We start from the raw sequence: 26,709 nt of genomic DNA on the forward strand, positions 1-26,709 counted from the left end.
TTCTACTTTTCCAATCACACATTGAACAAACAGCAATGCTTTTAAGTTTGAATGCTTCATCAGACAAGGTAGATTTTCAGAAATAAAAAAATTCACTTCCTTTTGTTACCACATTGTTTTCCTAGTTTCTAGTTAAATTAATCATACAGGAGATAAATTTTTGCTAATCTTTCACATCATGGAAGATAGAAAAGAAAGACGCAGTGCCACCTCTCTTATTCATACAGGAGACATAAATTCAAAATTTGAATGTCAGGTATATAAAATCCAGTATTTCTGTTTAGCTGAAGGGTAAGTCTCTTCCATTCTTTTACCTGCTGGCATCAGACATCAGTAGCCCTTAAGTAACAAGAAACATCTTTAAAAAGTAGCCCTTAGCATACTTAATCCATTTTGCACTGGCAAAACAGAAAGAAGAAAACAGGATATACTTTTTCATATAAATAATTAATTATTCATCAAGCCATTACTGATAAAGAAAAGCTCCTTATTACCTTAAATTAAAATGAGTAACATTCAAGATATCACTATAAACTAGTGCAGAAGAAAGTGTCTTTGGTTTTTAATACAGTTTAATAGTCAAACAATTTAGCAAAAATTGTGGCCTTTTTTGTTTATTATGTTTTCTCTCTTTCTTTCAAATACCCAGTATATGCATAACTAGGCACTAGGTCAGCTGGGGGATAAGAAAGACACTTTTCGGAGGTTTGCGGGTTTTTTTTGTTTGTGGGGGTTTTTTGTTTGGTTTTCTGTTTGTTGGCTTGGTTTTTGTGCCTTTTTGTTTTATTTATTTATTAACATGTAGTACACTCTTGGAAACACTGATTTTCAAATACTTCATGAATACATATATTCTCCCATAACATACAATTGTTCTCTAGAACCTACTTATACTTTGGATAGAAACTTTACCTCTTCCCCTCTCCCCAGCTAACAGACATGTGATAATACCTGCATTTGTTCTGTTTCTGGTCTGTCAGCTGCCTCTGCTAGTTTCTGTAGAACTAAGTATTTGTTATCAGCCACCGATGTAAACATGAGCTTCAGATCATTCTACAGGAGACAAAACCAACAACAAATTATATCTTATCAGAGCACAAAACAACTGAAAAAGATTGCATGTTTCAAAAAGTTTAAAGCATTAAAATGTTACATGATCAGCTGCGTAGCATAAAACCTATTAAAAATTGGAAGCATCATAATTAGCCAATGCAAAACATTTAACATGGCTGAAAATCCATAGCTGGATATATATGAGCTAAAAGCTAAACCAACTCCTATTCAAAACATATCCCGTGAACACACTTTCGCTTTTGCCTTCCTATTAGATAATTAATTACCAATGGTCATTAGCTTCATTTAACAAAAAGATGCTATTCTTGTGCAGTTAATTCTACCACATATGCTTGTAAACAAGCTAGGGTTTACTTTTTAAGGGAAGTATTTTTCATTGCAAACTTGAGCAGATATAACAAATAAGTAAACAAGGCTTCCACACTTTACAGGGCTACCTACATGCTACAACTTTTTAGAATACCTCATCAGACCGGACACATTAAATATTACTTAACAATTTTGCCAAGGTACAATCAATTACCTTTTTCATGCATTCATCTCAACAGAAAATTATCAGCACATTTTTCTGAGACTTTCAGCATTACATGAGGTGCATGACTGATTTTTTTATTGGTTTTTACATGCATTAATTATTTTAAATACTAAATATCACCAAGAATAATGCAAAGGATTATAATCGACTTTGCTTTATTCAGTAAAGGAAGGTTTTTAATTGAAAAAAATGTAGACTGCAGAGGAAAAGTTATGGAATTTGGAAAGAAATCCGGTAGTAATAACCTATGAAAAGATGACACTAACCTAAAGACATCAGGAATCTATTTTCCTTGGGTTGTTTTTTTTTGTAATTTATGGGTTTTTTTAATTAAAACTAAACCATACTGCAGGCTTTATATAATGATAATATCAGGAGAGAAGGTAGAGACAAAGTAAGATATAAAAGCACTTCTGAACTCCGTTTGAAAAGTTTTCTAAAAGTGTAAATTTCTTCACTTATCTTCATTTTTTCAGCTTGGCTTGGTACAGACTTCCTTTGATGTAACGTCAGCAGGATAAGACAGTATGAAATGATTGATCACTTTACAATAATAGCATGAGTTGCAGAAGACTTCTAGCAGAGAGTTTAAATTTTGAGTAATTATTTGGGTGCCAAGTTCTGCATAGTCTGAGTAGTTTGATTTTTCAATAAAAACCTGTGCCAACATTATTCTTTTGATTTTGTACCAAAAATTCTCACTGCTTTAAGAATGACAGCCTTTATAGCCCCATTTGACATGTACCCCTGTTAATTCCATCGCATGGACCTCATACCTTGAACGTGACTATTTGCTGGATCCGTCCTTTCATCTGATGGCATCTCTGATTTACTACTGACTCCAGTAAGGTCAGTCTTTTCAGGAGACAATCCAAAGTGTCTTCTATGAGAACCCTATTATCACTATGGTCAGGAAATATCTGAGCAAATAAACTCTTGTTCTTATCCACTTCTTCTGTTATGTCTTTGATTTCTTTGGCAAGAGACTAATTTTGTAGAAAAACAAAAGTGACAGTCAGACAGTCTGGAAAGAAGGCAAAAATTTTGCCATACACATTGTCAATTTTGCTGTGATGCGTAAGTTTTTTGCATTGTTAGTATACACACACTAGATAAAGTTTTGCATCTGCAGTAATCTCTGATAGTAAAAAGACTCCAGACTGCTACAAGTAAAACAAGTGCTGGAATAAAATGATGTAGAATCATAGAAACATTTATGTTGGATTAAAGGTCATCCAGTCCAACACCCTGAAGTAAATAGTGACATTTTCAACTAAATCAGGATGCTCAGAGCCCTGTCCAGACTGACTTCAAAAGTTTCCAGGGATGGGGCATCCACCACCTCTCTGGGCAACCTGCTCTAGCATTTCACCACTCTTCTTGTGAAAAATTTCTTGCTTGCATCTAGTCTGAATCTATCTTCTTTTAGTTTAAGTTGGTTATTCACCTATTGCCTCTGTGTCCCCCCACTATTCCATTCGTTCCCCCTTGTCCCACTCCCAATTAATGCTGATGAATTTGTGCTGTTTCTATATCCAGAGCACTCCTCCCTCTTTTTCACTTTGTTTCAATTTCAACATTATGGTGTTTGGTAATACTTAGCAAAGAAGCTAAACAAAAGAAAGAATCTATGTTTAATTCTCTTCTGACTAGGAAAAATTTCCACAACATTCTCTACATGGTCAATAAAGTTACTTCTACCAGTAGCAGAACACTGCAATTACATAGAGATTATGTCAGTAACATGTCACTTATCCAGGATTCTAATACTTTTTTTCTAAACACTACATAAAATGCACACTTACTGACAACTGAAAGAAAGTCTTATCCATGGATTTCTTACCTCTTGCTTGCAGAGGTATGTTTCTGTTTCTTCCTCTGGCAACAGAGCTGTAGCAACAAAGACCTGCTCTTCCACACCATCTAGCCACATGGATGTGGCTGTGACACCATCATACAGCTTCTTTTCAAGATGCAGGATCTCCTCCACCTGTCCAGCCTGGGCAAAAGGAAACAAGAGATGTCCAGCATAGAAGATATTCTTTCTAACTTCTAGTATTTGTGAGAGGCCTGAATTTTCAGGTGGTAGCTAGAGGAGTTTTCACTGTACACATGGTTTTGCTGGAGGACAGGTGTAAAGACAACTGAAAATTACCTCAGATGAGACATCTTCAAAGGCCTGATTCAATTCAACCAGTACTGGTGAGATGGAGGATTTATCTTCATCCTGTCTCTCCACTTTATACAAAGGCATTCCAGGTATCAGTCTGTTAGGTCTGCTATAAAGCTGCTGAGAGAAAAGTACTAATTAGGATGCTTCTACTATATAGAGGGCGAAAGATGCTCTACTGACTGAGGCTATCACCAGCTAATGCTCATGATCCTCCCATGTTCTGTGACATATCTTGAATAAAAGACTTCTCAACAGGAGCTAAAACTAAATTACTAGTTTTTACCAAAAATATAATTAATTACTGTTGAATTAATACAAGATATTTAGAACTTTGAAAGCAGATTAATGGAGTGTTATGCAAAGAATATTGTGTCTGGGTCTACTAAAAATAAAATGGAGGATGTATGTTAATATAGATCTTGGATTGTCCCCCAATTTAGTTGATTAATCCCTGTTTCTTTCAGTAAAAATTTGGGGGCTGAAATCCCTTACCCACTGAGATCAAGAATTGAATGTAACGAATAAATTCAAACTGAAAATAAGTTTTTTCTCTAAGCTCTTGCCAGAGTACTGATCAATTCCAGAGGGATAATTTGCTACAGAATTATCCTGAGTTAGATAAGTAGATAAACATTTTGTCTGAGCTCTTTCTTCCTTTCTAGGTCATTAACCTGAATGGAAGTGCAATTCAAATCACTTTGAACAAGAGCAGTGCTACTGCCAATATTTAAAAGTTTTTAAAGATTTCACAAAAATAAATTGTTCCATATTCTCTGCATTAACTACAGCACCTTAATGCATCAGATATGCACACATTGTACCTTTTGTTGTGCAACCACTTCCATAGAAAAAATGAAAAAGAAATTCAAAATAGCTACCAGATGTTCTTTTTCCAAAGCTTTCTGAAGCAGTCTCTGCTTGGTACTGAATTCCTGATTTAGGCTTTCCCATTTCCTCTTCATCTGTTCTTCAAATGATGGCTTCTCACCTTCTAAGACTAATTCCTCAGAAAGTGTATCAGGCTTTCCACTGAATCAGAAGATGCATAAAGGTTTAACAAATAGAAAAGTTATAATCATTTAAGGTGTTTTTTTTCTCTTTCCATTACAAAATTCAACATTTAAATTAAGTGCTACTTTTTGGAGTTTTGTCTATTTTTTTCTTTTTTTTCAGATAATAAGACAAAGCCTGGTTTGAACAGTAAGAAGTTCTTGCCAGATGGAATGAAATGTACTTTCTTTCTAAGAAACTGTTTAGAGTTGCAAGTACCCCTATTAAGTTAAAAAAAAAAACAAACAAAAAATAAACCAGACTGAACATACATTGAAATGTACTCTATAAACAAGTTTTACTTCAAAGCATGAATTAAACTAAATACTTAATCTGACTCCTTCCTCACCTCCTTTCTCAAAATGTAACATGCTAGAACAAGCATATGCGTTTAGCTTTGGTAAACACTGAATCAAATTCATACTTTCTGTTTGATTTTTTTTTTTATTTGTTTCTATAGTATATCTTCATGTGACAGAAGGAAGCCTCAAACAGAAGGAGACTGGTTAAATACTTTCTGCCATTATAATTAAAAATACCCACACTTAAATAATAAAAATGCTGAGGAAAAGAACTTGCTGAGTATGGCTTACATTCCCTGTGCATAAAACTTGTTTCTACTGTTTCATGAACTACTTTCATGTTCTAGACTCTGGTATGCTGGAGGAGCCACAAAAGTGCTTCTCCCTATTACTGAGATCCATGAAGGAATGTTTTAACTGAAGGGTTGACTGCTCCTTGATTCTTGAACTGGTAATGTTCACCCTGGTTTCCTTTTCCCAAGACCTTGCCCTTCCTGCTTCCTGAACATCAGCATCAGTAGTAGGCAGTAGTTTTCTTCTTCCTTCTCTAGGGCAGAAGTCTCTCCCAGACAGAGCTGAGGCTTTCATAGATATTTACTTCCTCTCAAATGGGCAAGTGTATAAGAAGATACAGACCAGAGATGAAATTCAAAATACACAAGGCTTCAAAAAGAAAAATATTAACTAATTGCAGGAAAAATAAAATTAAGCAATGAGTATCCCATCTGGGAAGATCTGGTTACAATGGCAGATGCCAATGTTTTAGAGATAGTTGTGACACACACCAATGGTGGTCCATAAAGTTATAGTAACTGATCCACTGCTTGTCTAATGAGTCCTACTACTTTTTAATTTTAGTGTGATGCTTGATAATAAGAATAAAAGGCATTTCTAAATGTTAAAGGTGATCTATCAGCACAAAAGTTTGTGTAACTATATAATCAGATCCCTGAATTATAAGCCAGGAATCCAGTATCCTAGGTGCTGTATAAAAATGTTGAAACAAAAATTAGAGGACTATATGCAGAAGAGGGATATAAACATTAGGATGTCAAAGCCCAGTCATAGAAATTTACTTTTCAGAACAACACATAAAAGCACACCTTATACACAGGCCTTCTGTAGCACCTTGTTGTGTTAGGATTTCTCCTCCACGGCATGCAACTGATCGAAGCAGATTCTTCTGCTCTTCCAGCTCTTGTTCCAGCTCCTAGCATAGCAAGTTACAAAAACAAGAACAAATCTCAGTGTCTTTGGCTTGAAAGAATATGCCTACACCGCATACCTGTCATGCAAAGTTAGCTGAGCTATTTCTGATATATCTTGCTTAAGCACCAAAAGCAGTCAAAAATCTCCACCAAGGGACACAAAGTCATATACATAAACTGTATTGTTGAACTAATTAACTAATGCAATGCAGCTTCTGAAATCCATCCTAGTGAAGATATCTGCATATCATGCAACAATATACCATGCGATGTGTGCATCTTTGCTTCTATAAAACAAAAATTATTACTTTTAATACTCTCTTTTAATAATCTCTCTTTCGAGTAACTTAAAGGGTTGATTTATTTTACTGATGGACACAAGAAGTATAGAGTGACTCAGTGAATCAACCATGCTCACCCAGGAAGTCTGGTCTGCCTGACTGTTACAGATATAAGATAGTGAACTCAGATGCATCACTACAAAAGCGCTGAGTAAGAAAGATCATAAAACATAATATTTCAGCAGAAATATTAACAAGAATGGTTCAGCTATAGTATTAAGCACAATCTAAAGATGGGAGTAAAAAAAATACAAAACACCAACTTTCTGTTGCTGCAGGGTACTCTGCTGTTGCTGTGAGCGGGTAGTTCTTGCTTGTGCCAGCCATTCTTGAACACTGGGGCTTTGTGAGGAAACAAAGTCCAGATCACTCTCCTCCTTTTCTTGTAATGATCCCTGTTTTAAAAAAGAGAAATAAATACTTCAAAAAATCTCTTACATTGTTAGAGAGCTGGCAGGTCCAGCTCATCTACTCAAAATCACCTTCCACCTCTCAAGCTGCTAGCTCACATAAATTCTGAAGTGAGCAATGACTTTAGATTTCTAATTTCTACTGGTTTTTGCTTACTAGCAAGAAAAGAATCCCTAAAAATGTAAAAGTAAACACGCACCACTGCACTCAGCAGAATCAGAGACCAGAGGTCACAGACCATGTTTCTGAAGACTGTTCTGCTTCTAAAAATCACCTTGATGTGTAGTGGAGGGTGCTGCTTTAACTGGTAATGCAGGGAATCAATGGTTTGTTTCTGCCAAGGTTTCAATTTAATTAAAGCCAATTTTTTCATTTGACTGAAAAGGAGAGAATGCTGATTGTCATTCTGGTCTAAATTTATTTACCAATAAGCACAGAACTCTATCTATGGTTGGCAGAAACACACTCAGTTAACAGCAGATTATATGATATGAACAGTAGAGATTGTAAGAGAGACCAAATCACTGAATGTCAGAACAGCACAGCAAAAGCAACAGTTTCTTCAATTCATACTTCTATCGTTATGTTTTTCCAACATGAGTGATTAGACAGGCTTTCTGTGTAAGCAAAGCAAAAAAGAACAAATGCCTTGATAGCTCCAAAACCTGTTTTATCAACTTCTTGACTTCCAAAATCCATGTTGGCTGTAAGTTTAAATAATTTTAGTAGCCAACATATTCAGATGTAGGGATTTTAACATGCTTGGTCTTATGTTAAAGACAGATTTGTAAGTCTGGCTACTTAGATGTACGCATCTCTCTGGAATTATTTAATACTACGTGCAGTGAGAGGATGACTGCAGAGTTTGTACCTTTTTTTTTTTTTAGAGCTTCAAGATCTAAAGCTGGGGCTTAAATCCTCTCCCATCTTGTCTATATATTTCATTTTTGTAGAATTCATATTTTGCCCATGATTCAGCTCTTATTCTCAATAGATTAGGAGTGCCAAATGGTTCAGACATTACAGCAGGCTCTCCAAAACAAACACACATTCTGCCTTCCAGAGGACTTTTCTCTTAAATCAGACAGGAAGGAGCAAGTGGAAATTCTTCTTGCTTCACCCAGTGATCCTTGTGCTTACAACTGAGATGGACCTCTGCCACCAGAGTCCCTGGCACCAGGCACTGAAACAGAGGAGTTTTGCTAAGTAGTAGAAGTTAGGTGTAAGAGTTCAATTTTGGGGGATGATGGATGTACTGGAGTTGAAAGGACTGATTAGTGTTAGAGGATATAAACTGTAAGAGAAGCAACACAAGCAAGTAGGTATCTGGAGCTGGAAAGAATCATTAGCCCTTGTTCTATGAAACAACTCTGTTTTACTAAGGATTCGTTTTGCAGGTAAACTGTGTTACTTCACCTTGTAGCAACAAGTTTCTAGAAAAGCTGATGTAGCTGAAGTGTTAAGTATGATGGCATAGTTAATAGTCTCCATTACAGGAGACCAGGTTAGGTAAAGTAAATATTATGTGAGGGCTAAAGAGGGTCTGGAATTCTAATTTTTTTCTATTAAAAATTAGAAAACAGACAGTCTTTCTGTAAATTTTGGGAGGGAAAAAAATCTATTTCATTTTGTATACTCTAGGGACTATAGCTGTTCAATTTGTAAATTCCTTTAGAGAACAGTATCTAGTTCTTCACTGCACTTGGGCAGGCTGGTTCATTTCAGTTAGATTTTGAGTCTCCTTTTCTTTAGGAAGAGGACTGAGAAGCTACAGTTCTGGAATTATACTAAGACAAATAAACAGTAGTCCCACAGTTCCTTCAATAGCAGAGCGTAAAAGGGATTGTGGCATTTGTGGATGCAACGAGGTTTTGCAAATATGCTATTGTGCATACTTTTCAGATCTAAAGTATTTGTGAGCCAGACTTTATCATTCTCAAATCAAAGAAAATAAGTTTGAAAAAATACAGTTGCACTTTTATTTGAATTCTGGAACTGTATTATATTCCCTTTACATAGCCAGGGAAATATTTGCTTGAACCTCTTCATTCCTGGGAACTATCTACTCTAGTACAGAAATAAATGGAAAATCCCAGAAGAAGATGGTAATGAAATTGATCTCTCAAAGAATTTCAAAATCATACAAACTTACACGAGGCATAATTTTTCATGTGAAACTGAAGTTATTCCTCCCCAAAAATCCTTTGTAATAAAAACTAAAGAAACAGTATCTTGTTTGTTTTTTTTTTTACTGCAGAATCCATTGTAATTCTTTGTTTTTTAAAGAGTCTATTTAGTTTTATTGCCTTGAAATCAGAGAATAAACAGTAACAAGTCAATATTTTATTTATCTTTTGAAGTGCTACCTTCACTGCTTTATTTTATGAATAAAGAAGTTGGTCTCCAAGTCATTTTTCCATATCATTAGTGACACTCATTACCTAAACTCAGAAGCAAAACTGAAATTGCTGCAAGGAAGTCGCAGAATCTCACACTAATTCCTAAAAAGCCTTGTGCCACAGGAATAACAGGTATGCTGAAATATGCTTTAAGGAAAATATAGCTCAGCTTTTACAAGGTTCTTGGTCTTCCTGTGCAACCTGAGAGAATCCCTCCTTTGGGTGCAGGTTGGTCTATGCCTCTGGGTAATTACAAGGTTATCAGTACATCTAGAGACATGCTTAAGTCTGAGTTTTTTACATGCACGAAAAACAGTGTTATAAGCTTGAAATGTTTCTCCGGGTTAATACAGGCAGTGAAAAGAGTGAGGGCGTTTTGGGGCATCTGATGCTCTCCATTGCCTGATTGTTTAGAAAACGACATTACTGAACTTCTCATTTGAAAAAAAAATGGCTCAGTGAAGATTAGAAGATGTTCTACTGCCTATGTAATTTTCTTCTGAAATTTGAGTCTTGCATCATGCAGCATCTTAAACAATTTCTTTTCTACATCTGGAAATCATTTTGTTGTAATTTAAATATTAAAAATCCAGCCAAAAATCTGTTTTAAAAGTTTCAGTAAACTAAATCACACCATTGCTTTTTAAAATTTTCAAAATATTTTAAAATTTAGTAAAAAAGTCTGTGATGCCTTTTCACTTCACAAGTAATATATCAGAACATAGTGTCATGTGCCTGCATGCCTAATCATGAGGTTTAATCTGCAAAAATAATATTAAAGTTACTTCACCTTAGAGGCAATAGGAACAAATACCTGGGGTTTTCCTTTCTTTTTTATTTTTTTTATTTTTCTGAAGCTATGTTAAGTTCTAAAGTATGCAGTTGCTTTGGACTAAAAATAGTTCTTAGCACATCAAGTGACTTTTCAAGCTAACCTCTCAGTAGACTTTAATCTGCATTACAAGCTAGAAATCTTTGAAGCTTATCATGTTTAATTTGCACAGCAAAGCCCAGAAAAGAAGTAAAAGAAAAGAGGGGGAGGGAGTCACAGCAGGGCAAGCAAATTCACAACCAGTCAATCACATTACATGGTTGGGTTTCTTGTATGTACTTGGTTCTCCACATGCTAGTTTAACCTAAAGAATGACCAAAAGAACTGTTAAATACAATTAGCGGCAACAAGCAGACCCATGCTGCTAGAAATATAAACCTAGGAGAAGACTGAGGTTAAATGAACCTTTGTTTCTATAATATTTTGTTTGGTATCATGTTGTCAATAAGTATTATCCATATTTAAAAATGTTCCCTTATCTTATGTTATCTGTTCACTGTGTTGTACTCAGGAAAGCATGTATTTAGGATTGTTCTTTTGTTGGGGGAGTGATCCTGCCCCAGAGCACACACAGCTTAAAGGGACTGTGAAAAGGCATAGAGTATATCCAGACCAAGCTAATCATCTATCTACTATAGTATCATCCTTTCAGAGCAGACAGTGAGGTTAGGATAGTTTTACCATAAAGTAGTGCTGTAAACTTGAAAATGATAAACTAAAGCTTTCTACGCAGTCCTTTAGTTTGGAGTACAATTCCATTTACTAACTAAAGATGAATAACCTGAACTAAATCAGTGCAATACTTTTACTCCTTTTTGCAGTTCCATAAAACTGCTGTGAAAAGCCCAACCTCCTGCCTACCACGAAACCGGTTGGAAAGAGTCACTTACCCGAATGTTGATCTGTTTGTCATGGAGCACTCTCTGCAGCTCCAGAAGGCTGCCCTTCAGTGTCCTGAGCTTCATAGCCAGCTGCTCTGCCTCGTCCTTGGTGTGAGCCTTTCCCTCCATAAGCAAATTCTCGTTGTGCACAGACAGCTCTGACAAGGCTACCACCTTCTGTTCTATTTCAACCAACATGTTCTGCAGCAGCAAAAACAAGGAACCAAATTCATACATTTTCTAGCACCTATCACGCTTTCTGGCAAGATGACCAGTGGCCTACCTCACCCGTTGCCAACCTAAGAACCAGTCAGATTATCATTGCTTTGCTTTCCAGTCCCATTCAGAGTTCTTCAGAACATGCTTGCAAATGCTTGCATCTGCCATTTCAGTTTGCAATCTTTTTCAAAATAGGAAGTTAAAAAGTTACTTGGAAAAAACAATTTCTTGTAGTGGAGATGCTCTTTATTTGCACATTAAAGGTAAGGGTGGTTAAGAGGCTGGACTGACATCCATTAATGAGAAGAAACAAAGCACACATCTAGAGTTACTTCTTTCCTCTTCTTTCATTTACATGTAGTCAAATGCTTCCTACCTCCTCCTATGTGTTCCTCTGGCTGTGTTGATAAGCTTCTCTTCTCACTATTTGCTCCTTCTGATTGGTGCATGACGGACTTAAGGATTTCTATATAATCCTCTTTAGTCTAAAGAGAGACTTAAAGTGACAAATCTCTGGCATGTTTATTCTCAAAAGCTACTTTCCTGACATTCCATTAACCATTCACATATTAGAAACATAGTGCATATTTTGATCTTCCAGATTCAACTCTCATACAAGTGTTGCTCAAAAACCAAGCCTGACATCAAATGTTTTTGTTTCCATAGCAAGTGTCAAGTGTGAACTTACAAATGTTTTTCCTGAAGGAATGTGTGCAGGATAAGATGCGCACATCTCTAAAAAGTAGAAAAAAAATATAAAACTTACTGCATTAAGATTTTAAGAACCAGCAAAAGAATTGCAGCATTAACTTTTCCACAAAGTTAACGATACTTTTTGAGTTTCTTACAGATTATATTAAAAAAAAAATACAGCTTTGTTTAAGTTCACAGTGTTTATCTACATACAACAAACAGCTCCCAAAGATGGGTGATGAAGAGACTGAGCAGACTGAAAATTCCAATAATGTAGTGTTGTTAGTGAAAATTCATCACTTATATGAAACTTAACTCCCATTTATCTTAAAATAGTTGAGATCCACGCTCTCTGATACAAAAAGGGATCTGTTGTCCATCTGTCTCTTGTCTCTCTTGTAATTTTAATTATAATGATCATACAGTTCTAAACAATTATTTAAAAATGGAAAACTCCCACTAATTTGAGAATCTGGGTCTTATGACTGATCCAAGTCTTGTTAATAAAAATATTTGCAGCTACTCTTATTGCAGAAACTCAGTTGTTTTGGTATTTGAGTTGATTAATATTAAAGCCATAAAAACAGTAACTACTGATGATTATCCTTTACTTTTGCATGTGTGTAGGGACTATTCCTGAAGAGAACACAACACTATACCAGTCATCACTGCTGGTGTGATGACTTCAGCTGGAAAAGGAAGAGTAGGAAAGTACATTGCAGGTATTGTCATACCTGTCAAGTGAGCTGTTCAACCAATCCAGCTTGAAGGGAACAAAAAAAGTAAGTGAAGCAAATACAAGGCCTTTAAATTAAATCAAAATTACATCTGAAAGATGCAGAACTTCAAATCTTTCTGCAGTCAGACATTTTGTTTTCCTACTGCTATGTTCACACGTGCTTTCTAAAGCGCTGTTTGAAATCTCTAATGAAAAATTAAGAACAGACTATATTTTTTTTCACAAATCTTTGATGAAGCTAATTGAGCATACAAAGGTGCTAAGGAGCTCAGAAACTCCTCCACAAATATTCTGGCTCATTCCACTCAATAATGGTCTTAATATTTTACCTGACAATCTACCAGCTGTGCTTCCATGTCCATAGGTTCCTCAGCAGCAACCAGAGCAGTGTCCAGCGTTGCTCGGGTATTGAGTAGCCAGTGGTCAAGCTCATCAGCTTCACAACGGTACCTTTGAAGAGCCTGCTCTTGCCGCTGTTCTTCCAGCTGCTCATTCAGTTTTTCCTAGAGACACAAAAAAGAAATAAACCACAACTATCACTTTTAGAAAGGTTTCCCTTTCTGTTCTGCACAGCTCCTATAAAATATTTTTAAGCCATAGTAAGACCTTTTTTCACAAAATATTGCATTCAATTGATGGGCCTGTTTTTCTGATGACTGAAATTCTGTTTCAGTTCAGTCACTGTATTTCTACTTTCTTCAGAGTTCAATAGAATTCTGCTATTGGAGCCTTATATAGGTGAGGTCTTTTCGGCCTCTTCTTGCTGCTCTCCGTTGGGTTTTCCTCCACATTGATTCAGTTTGCTCAATTAACATAGCACTGTTTGCTTAGGGAGTGGGCTGCAGGGGAAGGGGAGCAGTTTTGCCTTTTTTGGCAGCAGTCTGTTAGATAGCCTCACTGTCTCTCAAGAGAGGCACAAGAGGGGTACTTCAAGGACCCAACAGAGTACTAGTGGGTCTTAGGTACAGTCACATGGGTAAAAAGAAGGCTGAAGAGTCGTTTACCTTCTCTGGCCTCTCAGAGTATCCCTGTGCCACAGACTGTGGAAGAACATTAAGTTCCAATGGCTGCTGCAGAGTCAGCATTGCAGCAACACAGGCACCCTGGGTCCACCCATCAGCCGGTCCATCTATTAGACAGACAGCGAGTGATCGGCAAGTCTCACTCACCCTTGAATTGTTCCATATGAATCTGAAAACTAGCTGAACAGCTGGGCCCAGAGGGTGGTGATCAGTGGCACAAAGTCTAGTGAGCTGCCAATACTGAGCGTCAGCAAGTTTGCTGGTGACACAAAACAGGAGGAGTGGCTGATATACAAATGGTTGTTCTGCCATCTAGATGGACCCTAAAAGGCTATAGAAATGAGCTGACAGGAACAAAGGGAAGTGTGAAGTCCTGTACCTGGAGGGGAACAACCCCATGCTGGAGGCTAACCAGATGGAAAGCAGCTTGGCCGTAAAGGACCTGAGGGTCCAGGTGAACACCAAGTTGGACCTTTGTAGAAAAGAAGGAGAGCAGCGTCCAGGGCTGCATTAGGAGTGTTTCCATCAGGATGAGGGAGGTGATCCTGCCCCTCTACTTAACAGTGGTGAGTCTACACCTGGACTACTATGTCTAGGTCTGGGGTCCTGAATACAAGAGAGATACTGACTCTCTGGAGAGAGTAGAGGGGATTTTGGGAATACGAAAACAAATAGGATGGTCAGAGGATACTTAGATGTATCAGATAACACGAAACCTAAGCATGTTACAAATGTTATGGAACAAGGGGAAAAAATTGTACTGGATCTGGCTGGGATGGTTAACTTCATTGCAGTCTGTGGTTAAATCTGTGCAGATCACACACCAATGTTTTGGCTACTGCTAAAGAGTGCTAGCACAGCATTAAGGCTTTCTTTCTAACTGCCCCTCACAAAGGTCAGTAGGCTGGGGGTGAGCAAAAGGCTGGGAGAGGACATAGCCAAGACAGCAGACCTGAACTAACCAAAGGGTACCATACCATATGAGATTATGCTCAGCAATAAAAGCTCAGTGAAAAGCAGGGAGGGCATTTGTGTTTATGGTGTTTGTTTTCCCAAGCAACACATGCTGAACTTTCCAGGAAACCAGCTAAACATCTGCCTGCTGTTGGGGCAGTAGTGAATACATTCCTCAATTTTCCTTGCTTGCATGCACAGCTTTTCCTTACTCTGTTTAAGCTGCCATTATCTTCGCCCATGAGTCTTCTATTTTTAACCCATCTCACAGAAGAAGGGAGTGAGTGTGGGTGTTTGGTTGCTGGCAGGGTAAACCTACAACACTTTATAAGGAAATTCAGACCTGAATGCACAGGGCAAATTCCTCACACAGGGAAGTGTTTGCACAGCTTTTCTGAATGCTCAATTTCAATAGGAAAATTAAAAATTACATGTCAGAAAAATTTAAAGAATAATGATAGTTGTTAGGTGTCTCAAATAATCCATAGCTAAACAGTTCTCAAGCTCTAGTTATTTAAATTAGATCCACAGAAAGAACAATATTACCAGTCCACACCATCAACAGCAAAACGTGTTCATTACCTGTTCTGTCTTTATTTCTACATTTACTTTCCTGGGGTGTTCTGGAAGATTTTATTTGTGAAATAAGAGCTATGAAGTAGACAGGTTAAATTACTGAATATTGTCTACATACATTACAGATTTCCTAACCAGGATTATTAGGGAATACTCATGGTATTGTATCAAAGTAGCAGTCAGAATCCTAACCATGGTTAAGTGCAATCTATTTGACTCATGCTTTATCTTGAAATTATTAGTTAGCATCTCCTCCTAAGTACTATCAAGAAGTTTGTCAGATCCTGTATGGGGTGAAAGCTATAGAAAGTAAGATCCCCAACACTACTTCCAACCCCTTATTTCTATTCAAAAAATATTTTTCTTCTGAGAAGGAAAAAATTGGTGCAATTTTGTTATTTTAAGAATTACAAAGATATTTTCTAATGACTTGTTCACTGTCCCAGGTGACTGGACGGAACTAAAGTAGCTGAAGCACCCTGAGTCTCTCCTGTAATCCAGTGTCTTGGTTTAACCCCAGCTGGCAACTAAGCGCTATGGCTTAGATCCACAGAGCCAATTCTCACTCCATTTCTCTGAATCAGTTGATGCTGGAAATTAGGAAGGCAGTAGTTGCTGTGTTTGTGAATTCGCTGCTGCAGTTCTTTAAAGCTGCCCTGCAGTGTTCAAAGTAGCCAAACTGTAAGGAGCTTTAAAATGACTGCATTTTCTCACCTGTATAATATATGCAGCAACATTCCTGTATGTAAAGGACTTTTTAAAAATCACCTTAGTATTAAAGGATTTTTGGTAAAGCTGGTAGGCAAAGAAATAAAGGGGTTCATCTTCCATGAAAAAAGTCTGCTTGCAAATCAATGGGAAGATGAGTGTAGACAACAATGCAACGATTTGGAAGAGGCCTTATTTCTTGTTTTAAGTTTTCCCTCTTCTCTTGTTACCCAATTTGGAGAGGTGACTCCTCAGAATTTTACCGTAGATAACATGATTTTTAATATCTGCTCTTCATTACTTCATTTATGCATATATATACACACACATATACATATGTATATATAAAATATGGAAAACGTGTGTCTTTCCAAGTACCTTCTGGTTACTTATCGCTTAGCATTAAGATGAGGAGCTCACTAAAAAAAGAATGATAACTTATCAGTGAAAGGAATTCTGAGAAATGAGTAGAATTGAAAATTATTTTTTTTATGGTGACTAACAATATTGGTGATGTTTTTTCTTGTACCTCTAACAGCTGTCGTTTTCCTGATGCCTTCATTCGAATTGTGGCCATTCGTTCCACCAAGACTGTGAGAGTGGACTGCAATGCCATCTGATCAGCAGCTTCTGCATCCAATGGTTCTGAAACAAGCTCCTGGGCTAGTGATGTCTGAAGCTCAGTGATTTCTTCTTGCAACATTAAAATCTCATCCATCAAAGCCTATTTAGAAATGAGAGCAGATAACGTATTTGATTCATTTATCAATGAGAAGTATTTCAGGAGGCACAGATTTAACATAAAATTCAAGACAACTATCCCAAGGGAGTATGAGGAACACAGAGTAGTGCAATGTATCACTGATGGTTTGCTAGAGACAGAATTCCAAAGGACTGAGTCTTGCTTTTAGAGGCTTAAGCTAGGATCATGTATAAAATATGATAACTTAAATATGGATTTAATTTCTTATCTTGAATTTCAAACGTATCACAAGAAGGAATTATTTTGGAACTATTACACATATAGATTTATTCTTCCAAAATATTATCTGCAGGGTATTCTAGTAGTCACAGTAAAGATAATGAACAAATAAGTGAGGGTCTGTGAGAGAAAAATATGGACATTAGTTAGCTTCCAGCCTAAAACTCACTAACTGGACAAAGAACCTCCAGTAATGTAAGTAAATATTTAGAGTTTCACTCCATGGTGTAAAATAAGTCCCTACTCTCATTCTTATCCTATAAATCAGTTTTCAAGATACCTACAAAGGGATGCTGTACTACCAATACCTACGAGCAGGTACTTTACTTTCACACCTGACAGTATATACACACTGGATGCATAGGACATCACACGGTGCTACAAAGTCAAGTGTTATCCTTTTTAAGCCATGGAATTTCTACTGAAATGAGAACTGGCCCCACCAGTTCAAGCTATCAGGTAGAAGACTTAAGTAATTACAACAGAGACATATGTCAGATTGGTTATTTGATAAAGTATTCTCTTATTATTCAGAGCACCATTACTCACGACTTCCCTTGGGAGGGAATTTTTGTGTGCTTTGGTTTGTTTGTTTTGTTTAACAAGGCAAAGACTGTATTTTGATCAATTTACAATGCATCAGTATTGGTTATGATCTTAGTACATTTGGAAACATTATAAATATTCTTCAGCACTGATGCTGAAGAACAGTATGTGTAGATGTCACTGTAAAAAATCTTGCACAAAAGATTGAAAATTTCAATTGGAGAAACTCTTATGATCTATTCTACTTTTTTTAAAAGGCTCCTTATTAAAAGAATCCCGGTTACACCTTCTTTGGAACAGTCAGAAGCCTAGAAAGGCAAGACATACAGCTAATAGAGAAGGTTCACACAACTAATGCATATCTTTGAGGAATCCAGCCATGAAGAATGTTACTATGAAAGATGTACAGGTAATACATACTCTTCCTCTATTTCTCATGTGTAAGTTTTTACCTGATGTTCAGCCATCTGGCTCTCTGGGCTTTTGGCTGGTTCCAAACTCTCATTTAGTTTGATTTCGGTGGTCTCCATTTTTGTGGATATAGACTGGAGTGTGTCCTGATACTTCTGTTGACGCTCAAGAGCTTCATAGAGAGTGCGTTGCTTTTCACTGATCTGAAGAAGAATGGAAGGTATAAATTCGGATCTCTAATACAGGATTTTCTCTTTAGTCTGATTCATGTATCCCTAGGCTTAAGAGACTACAGCCAAAAACTTGCAACAAGTTTTCAAAAGTATAAATTATAAAGCGAAACATCCATATTGAAAATATTTATCTGTTTAAATGTCATTGGCCAAAAAAATGCTGAAAAAAATGGACTTTAATAAAGCAGAGAAAACCTAAGCACAATTTTGTGCCTTATTTTAGATTTTATGCACTCAAACATGGATGTGCGCTATTCACTAGACACATAGTTCTTAAGACCCCATTACAGCTACTGTGCCTTTGCAAGGAATTAAAATTTATGGCATGTGATCAAAACTTTGACCACTTTCATACATTACTGAATGACTATGCTGCACTACTATGGAGAAATGTGTTGACTCAGTATTGGGAGAAACTGGATCTGGGGCCTCTTCTGCCAACTCATGCAGCATGAGTGGATACTCCCGTTAGGTTATGGAATATAGTCTGGGAGTAGCCAATATTTCTGAAGATAACTACCAGTTTTAATGATTTATTTTTTCTTACTGGAGGTCCATCCATTAAGGAACAAAAATAATATAATATCACAAATAACAATTCTACTTACCATCTGAAAACCAAAAAGTGCAGAGAAGATAATCAGCTGAGACAGTTCTTTGAATTTTATTCCTTACAAGTGGCCACTTATTTTGAACCCTCGAGATGAAAACTTACCACATTTTTCAGTGTTTCCCAAGAACGCTGCAAATCATCCAATTTGGCACTAGCAGCTGACTCTAAGCCTGGTTCATAAAACTCCTGGGTAGCTGAGGTGCTGGGTTGAATTCTAGCAGCTTCTGTCTGCAACTGTTCAGCAGATAAGGCTTGGTAATAAGCAATGTCCTACAAGCATGAAGTACATTATTGCACTTTCAAAAGAGAAAGATACTGAATACTATCCCCTCCATACTGCCCCATTGCATATGTCCATTAAAATAAAGCCCACAAAGCCCAAACCACCAGGAAACCTCTGAATAACACAGTAAATCAATATTTAGTAGTAATACACTGAGTATGGTTTGGAAGGTCACTATGATGAGGATTCTGGATGCATTTTATTCATGTTCATATTAGCTAGGAGTTGCAGAAGGCAACTGTGGACAATCCCGGAAAGGCTGGGAAAGGAGTGCTACAAATGGGAGCATTGTTCCAGCATCACACAACTACACCTGTTAAAAATCCCATCACAGAAGACAGTGGGTTATGGTACTGTAGGTGGCAAAGAATTCCACCATAATGAACACTATCATAGAGAAGGTAACAGAAGAACCTAAAAGGAATATGCTGAAGGACTCGTAAATGATGTAAGAAAGAGTATGAAGCATCAGTTTATTACAAGCCTTCAACCAAACAGGTAGCCTCAATTACCTTATAAAAGATACTGGAAAAAGGGACCAAAAGTGCTAAGGAAATGGTCAGATGTTCAAATCACCACTAAAAATTCACAGTGGAATTGTTTCTCACCAGAACTTCTATACTTAGTGTATGGGGGACTCTTCAACTGTTGCAGATGACAACTAAAAAGATCTACAGAAAATGTAAAATTAAGAAAACATGTACAGTATCTATATGTAGGTCAGGAAAGCAGACTTGATGACAAAGATTATTTAAAACTGAAACCATGTATGACAGGTAGCACCACATTATTTGGAAGGTGAAAAATGCTGCCTCAAGGGAGGATGCAAAGCATACAGAGCCAGGTTCTTTTTCACTGGTGACAGGACCGTATGTGAACAAAACCAAACAAGCTCTGGAAGAGCACAGAAACCAGATCACTCCCATCAAACTATCCAAAAGTGTCAGATGAGATACTTCTTCAAAGGTAATAACTGAAAAATTTAATGATAAAAATGTTATGATGTCCAGGACCCAACAGGGTCTGCAATTTCTGAATTTTTTACTCTGATCAGAAATGATCTTTCCAAGTCACAGTGAAAAGTTGCAGCAGTGGGGGTAACTCGTCATTTTGCCTTGCAGCTACTCTCCAGTCCTTAGCTAGTCCTCTCTCAAGGTCAATAGAAAAACTGTGCTTCTATGACCTCTTAATATGGTTTTCAGAATAAAGGGCTTATTTTCACAGAGCAGGAAAAGCAGTTCCTTTCTCTGTCTTTTCAGCTGCTTTCTGCAGTATACAACATGGCAATTTCTCTTTGGCAGAGCTTTCACATGATGGTAGTAGGAATCCAGATGATCGTACAAGTAACAGCTTTTGTTGCCCCTATACATGCCCTAATATCTCATGGTTGTTTTTGTGAAATTTAGCCAGTGAACAGTAGTCAAGCTTTGTTGTTAGGATGCAGGGGCAAAGGGTGTGTTTAGATTTCATAAGATACGTAACAAGGGCTGTTGCACCCAAGATGAGTTTTCATAGGGGAAGGAGAAAGAAACGTTAAGTAGGCTGTGTACAAGAGATAGAAAAGCATTTAACAGTGACCCAGTGCTTAAGACTTGAATCACAGGATCAGCTCTGGTCTACAGGGCTTTGTGCCAGCACATCAGCTTTTTCAATTCAATTGCTCTGCAGTATGCATCTGGAAAACAAGTTTTAAGTGTGCCAAACTTCAATCAAATGTATCTTTGGGAAAGTATAAGAAGATTCAGCCCCACAGAATTCTCATTCAGTACTGCAGTACAGACAAAGTGTCTAATTTTGCTAAACATCAAAATAAACAGCATTTCAGAACTGCTAGCTATTGCCAACATATTATATAGTATGAAATTCCTCAGTCTTTCCAATGTTAACATCTTTTTATTCTCCCCCCTCCATTTTTAGAGGAATTTCAGAACAAAAACAAACCTGGGCAATTGTTAGCTAGTACTAGATCTGTCACCTTCTCGTATTTGTGGTCTTGCTTTAATCTATTTCAATAAATAAATCCAGTATTTCACTAATATGCAGTTGGCACTGGTTTTTTTATACTCTTTCATTACTTGTTAGAAACATAAAACCAGAGCATAGATGTCTGAATCCAAACTAGCTATATTTCAGCATTAAGAGATGATAGGAAAGATGATGAAAGACTGTGGAGAGATTATTTGGGATGAATCAAAAACCAGTTTTAACTCCCAACCTTCCCCTCCTCAATCCCCACTTCATAAGAGCTTTACATTTTTTTCCAAAGACTAAATTCATGGGCTTCTTTACTTTCTAGAGTTTCTGTTCACATGTTTTTCTGGTAGTTTGCAGGCGATCTTCCTATGAGAAATTATTTCTTTTAACACTGGTTACTTTTTAAAATATTTTAGCAAAAGTTTTGTTGATTTGCTGTAGAAATACAAAATATTCATAACTTACATTTGAGCTCCTAGTTCACTAATCTCTAGAATTTATTTTTTTAACCAACCTTCTTTCCTGAAGTCTCCCTGGGTATTCATCATGATCAGTACTGGCAGCTTCATAGGTTCTTTAGCTTTAATCTCACGTGAGTGTGAACCTAAGCATTTCGTAAGTAAACCACTGCATTTTGGAATGTTCTTCTACTTGTTTAGTACATGCAGTTCATTTCAACATTAACCACACTGCAGAGACCTTCAGCTGTAAACTTTTTAGATTATTACAGTAGCATTGATTTTCTCTCTCTCAAAAATCTGCTAAATGAAAAACATAATCTTTTTGTTCAATTTTGCCCTATTAAATCACAGATTCTAAAACCTGTATTTTGGTATCAGCTCACACTGCAACAGCATCTTCACTGTGTTTTCCTTATTGTCTGAGTTATTGGAGCTGTTTGACTTCTTTTACATTTACAGAGAAATGCAATGAACGGACGTTCGCTTTGCTTATTAGTAAGCAAGCTGCTCTCAGTCCTTTAACTCCTTCACAGATTAATGGTGTCATAAGACTTCTGTGTTGAAATATATAACTTCCTTTCTACTGTAAGTAAACTTTACAGGGAAATTTCTGATTATCTAAAATGACAGAACACTAGAAAAATCCTTCTCATTCATTATAAAACTCTTTTGAAAAGTTGTATAATGCCGTTGAAGATTTTGTCACCATTCTTACTATCTTACCTTAGTATCCTTTCTTATGTCTTATAATTTATATTTAGCAACTTCTACAGAACCATATGCGTTTCTGAAATTAGCGGAAGGAATCGATGGGCATCTTGTGCAAACTTCTCTAATTCTACTCAGCAATGCAACTCAACACACTCTACCCTTCAAGTCTGCAGTGGTCAACTTTTGAAGTAGTCATAAATGCAAAACCAACCAATAAACCACAAAATCCAGAAGAGTGGAGGTGGTGACGGCTCCTAAGGCTCACTTCTAAACCTCTAAAGTTTAACATTTTATGTGTGCCTTCATGCACATGATGCTCAACGTGCTGGCTCAATGGTTACATTTTAATCAATGCTGATGTACACTTGTTCCTATTAGAAGTGCCAAAGCCCTCCGTTTTGATTCAAAATTTAACTTCAGTTACTTCACTGATCTGCCTCATTAGCACTTTAAAATAGACTGTAATGGAAATGAACAATGTTGGAATGAACAATATATGAAAAAAACCACATGGAAGTTAATAACTGCAATGGTATTCAGTGGAAGATATCAAGCTGTGAATTCAAAGCCACAGTGGCAATGGTACAATAAGATAAATGTATATGGACATAATTCAGTGTTTCATTATGGGGAGTAGAAAAAGGCATTTTTTTCTCAGGATTCAAGATTCCATCAAGTACTACTGAAAAATAAAAATTAGGCTCTACATAAAAAATGCTGGTGATATGGAAGAGCTTTGCAATTGTCACTTGAAATTTACTTTTAAAAATAATGAATAGCTGTAACACCAGATTCATACAAAATTTAAACTCAGAAGTCAATATCTGTATCCATTTTGAACGAGAATCTGAAGGTTCAGTTTGGCTAGAGGTTAAGCCTCAGCTTCTTGGAGCTATAGGTAAATATTATCTCAGATAATTAAATAAACCACCTGTGTAATGGAACCATGTATGAATGAGATGAATGCAAATGAATGCCAAGAGGGAGGTACCTGGTTAACAGAAGCATCTGTATTAGCCACAGGTGAAGGAGAGCGACAGGCAGGTGGAGAAGAAATCTCACTGTTGGTTCCCTCCTCCCCAGATTCCTCAGTGACAGGGGAGAGCAGCGTGTGACAGCGACCAGCAGTCATCTGCCACAGGAAAAGCAACCCCAGAGCACAGGAAGAAAATCAGTTACCTCAACTTAGGCTTGACTTAGACTGAGATCAAAACAACACAAGGCCAGAATTACCATGACATTATTTAGTCATGCTCCTACACTTACCAATTTAGAAATGTGGTTGAATAAATAGTCTTATTTACTTGTACTTCAGTATTAACCTGCCCTCCTGTACCCTAACTCTACCTTGAGTAGCAAGCAGCTCAATAATAACAAATTTGGGTTTGCCTAAATGTCTTCTAATACCATCACCACTGCATACAGAAATACAGTGGAAAGCTGCAGAATAATTCAGTATTTGCCTCAGTATCCAGGTCCAATTAAAACAAGGAACAGACTTGAAATATAGAAAACACACAATTCAGTAGCAGCATATTCTTCTTCCCTCTCCAACGCTGTTATACAGTGATAAATCCTGAAATCTGCACTCTATTTTCACTCAGACAAAAATCCCAGTAGCATCAGCAGTATGTTTATAAGGAGACCCAGTTAAGAAACAAACAAAAGCAAAGTGAGTCCAACTCTGCCTATGGCAGTACTTAGCTTTCATTTTCAACACACTCATCTGAGAATATAGCAGCACACTGTCAATTATCACATCAACATTTTAATACAAGGGCTTTAAAAATATAGTGTGAAAAACCTATACACTGCAACATGTTATTAAATAATACTTATTCTGGTTTTATCTTATTCCTGCAATTCATTAATTTCTTAGCATTTGTTCTTGCATGCTGATAGTTACAAAAAAGCCCAATATTTGCACATAATTATAGAAAACTTTCACGTATTTGTCTGTTAAATAACTTAATCCCTTATCAACAAGTCTTGAAAACCCATATAAAGCAAAATACGGTAAAGGAAAGCTGCAACTTCCCTTGGTTTGCCACACTCCAGCCATTTCAAAAGCAGATGTAGATGTGAGCTGTGGCAATTTGCTACACGGGAGTGTTATAATGATGCAAAAGCAAGCAGTCAGATAAACAGTACAGAGATCAACGCATTGCTTACCATAACCACCGAGGGATGAGTGGGGTGTGCTGGGAGCAGGTCTGAATCCAGCTCCTCCATTCCCTCGGACAGCCCCTCCACTTCTGTCACTGTCAGCAGCATGGTGGCATGTTTTGCTTTCATTGTCAGCATCTTACACTTTGAATTCAAAGAAGCAATTTGCTCCTGGTATCCTTTGATCTTCTGAGCCAGCTCCTGAGGAAACATTTTTTTTTCCCTATTGCAGAGGCAGCCTGTAAAGGCCACAGGACCTGCAGCATTTCAGCTTTGGTGGCGAAGTCAAGCTCTCCCCTCCAAGCCCAGCCAATAACATCATAGCGCCGCCGCTCAGAAACCCCGCATAAGCCGCCACACTCGCTGACAAGCAGGATGTTGATAGCAGAGGGAACAAGCCGAACTGCGTCTGGCTGCACAGCTAAACCGCAGAGCCAACAGCTTTGGAGCGAAACCGGAACAGGGCTGCGAGAGGCTCTGTGAGCATGATAACCGCAGACGGGAGAGATGGAGGGACAGCTCACATTTGCATCCAGCCTGAACCCGAGACAATGTCTATAAGCTTCAGACTGCAGCAACGGGGAATGTCTCTCCCTCTTCCTGCCCTATTTTTTTTCCCCTGTTCTACTTCCATTTATCTGAGGAAAATGAAGCTCCCCCGCATAGTGCATGCCATGGAAATGAGGTCATGTGGTAACCACAACTGTAAAAAATGCCCCATTCAGCTCCCATCATAAAGAATGAATTGTTCAAACAATAACTCACAGGGTCTAACAGCATCAAATGTGATAGGAACAATCAGCCACATAATAAGATTAAATGCAGACTGGATTGCTTTTTGCCACTGTTTGGATAAGCTGTATATTAATCTCGTTTTGGTTTTGTGTAAATCAGAGTTAAAAGCTGAGCTGCACACAGGACTAACCTTTCTTTAAAAAGAGCTGGGGAATCTGGCTTAAAGTAGAGTATATTTTAAAATATTGAGGGGTTTATAGTTATGAAATGGTCTATTTGAGTGGCCAAACACCATCATAAGCTTAAGTTTTGTCAGAGAAGATGAAAATGAAAGCCTTATGACTATTCATAAGAGTTTTGTCTTCTCTCCTACCCTGCACTGTTGCCTCATTCAGTGTCCAGTTTCAAAGCTTTCAATTATTATAATTAAAATAAAAAATGGTGGAAGAGTTTTACATTTTTGTTGAAGCTATTGTTCCTGGCTCCCTAGAGGCTCGGTAACAACTTAGAGTTTTTATCTATAAAGTGAAAACACTTTTATAAGCTTGCCTGTAAAATCAGAGATTATTTCTTCAAATATATATTTCTGCTTTATTTTTATATCTGCTTTTATTTCTTCAACAAACACAAGTTTTTAAGGAAAAGTAACAACAAAAGTTGCAAGATCTAGTAGGCATAATATACTATTACAATATCTTTTTAAAAGTAAATAAGACTACTGCTTCAGGTTCGTAAAATTAAAAGTTTTTTTTGGTTGTATAACATTTCCAATACGCAACTTCCTTAAAATTATAGTGCAGACCACTCATAGCAAGAAATACGGAGTTAGAAATTGAAACAGCACAAAGACTGAGGATGACACTTGACTACTTGGGTTTGAATGGCACCTGGTCCCTATCTGTCACTTTAGTAACAAAAGGACCTCTTGGTGCTCCAGGGCTTACATTGGAGGCTAAGCAAGGTCTTGATTGCAAAACATCAACTAAAACAATCAAAAACCAAGCTACAATCAAATCAAATCATGAATTTAATGTCTAGCAGCTTGAATAGTTATCTGCTCTGTTTGGCAAATACCAGTCATTCACTAATGCTAAATCAATGACATATCTGAGGCTCAGCAGAAAATTATTGTCATTCAGTATACTCATTTAACTCCATCAACATTACTGAGGTGCAATGACATTTGTGGTATTAATGTCCAATGCACTAAGTATCTACAATACCTCTTCCAACTGAAAACAAGGAAAAGGAAAAGTAGGCAAAAATGTGATTGCAAAAAAAAAAAAAAAGCAACTTATAAAAGCAATGTCTTATGAGGTACTGTATTATCCATTAAAATAGTTCACAAGCACGGAGATACTTGCCCACATTCTTATCTGAAATTCTAAATTCTAGAGAAACATGGGTCAGTAAGCATAGTATCTAGTTAGATACATGCACAGTAATACAAGCTTCCTAAAAATCAGGATGTACTTTC

The 26,709-nt window shown here is 37.1% G+C and overlaps 1 protein-coding gene across 16 annotated transcripts in view; it reads right to left on the bottom strand.

Annotated features, from left to right (window-relative positions):
- Nucleotides 1–26,709, bottom strand: part of SYNE1 (spectrin repeat containing nuclear envelope protein 1) — a 298,629-nt gene that overhangs the window by 83,876 nt on the left and 188,044 nt on the right. For 12 of the 16 annotated variants that reach the window (XM_032684535.1, XM_032684534.1, XM_032684533.1 and 9 more), the window contains 14 exons: nucleotides 24,504–24,698; nucleotides 23,323–23,463; nucleotides 19,005–19,172; nucleotides 18,098–18,259; nucleotides 16,647–16,841; nucleotides 13,187–13,360; nucleotides 11,216–11,407; nucleotides 6,947–7,081; nucleotides 6,238–6,344; nucleotides 4,661–4,811; nucleotides 3,765–3,899; nucleotides 3,453–3,608; nucleotides 2,386–2,595; nucleotides 952–1,053 (listed from right to left, as the gene is read on the bottom strand). In XM_032684535.1, coding sequence (XP_032540426.1) covers nucleotides 952–1,053; nucleotides 2,386–2,595; nucleotides 3,453–3,608; nucleotides 3,765–3,899; nucleotides 4,661–4,811; nucleotides 6,238–6,344; nucleotides 6,947–7,081; nucleotides 11,216–11,407; nucleotides 13,187–13,360; nucleotides 16,647–16,841; nucleotides 18,098–18,259; nucleotides 19,005–19,172; nucleotides 23,323–23,463; nucleotides 24,504–24,698 — 2,223 coding nt within the window. The remainder of the gene's footprint in view (nucleotides 1–951; nucleotides 1,054–2,385; nucleotides 2,596–3,452; nucleotides 3,609–3,764; nucleotides 3,900–4,660; nucleotides 4,812–6,237; nucleotides 6,345–6,946; nucleotides 7,082–11,215; nucleotides 11,408–13,186; nucleotides 13,361–16,646; nucleotides 16,842–18,097; nucleotides 18,260–19,004; nucleotides 19,173–23,322; nucleotides 23,464–24,503; nucleotides 24,699–26,709) is intronic. The other 4 variants (XM_032684546.1, XM_032684530.1, XM_032684532.1 and 1 more) reach the window with 3 other exon arrangements.

The sequence above is a fragment of the Chiroxiphia lanceolata genome, chromosome 3, assembly GCF_009829145.1.
Source record: "Chiroxiphia lanceolata isolate bChiLan1 chromosome 3, bChiLan1.pri, whole genome shotgun sequence".
In the NCBI taxonomy this organism is placed as follows: domain Eukaryota; kingdom Metazoa; phylum Chordata; class Aves; order Passeriformes; family Pipridae; genus Chiroxiphia; species Chiroxiphia lanceolata.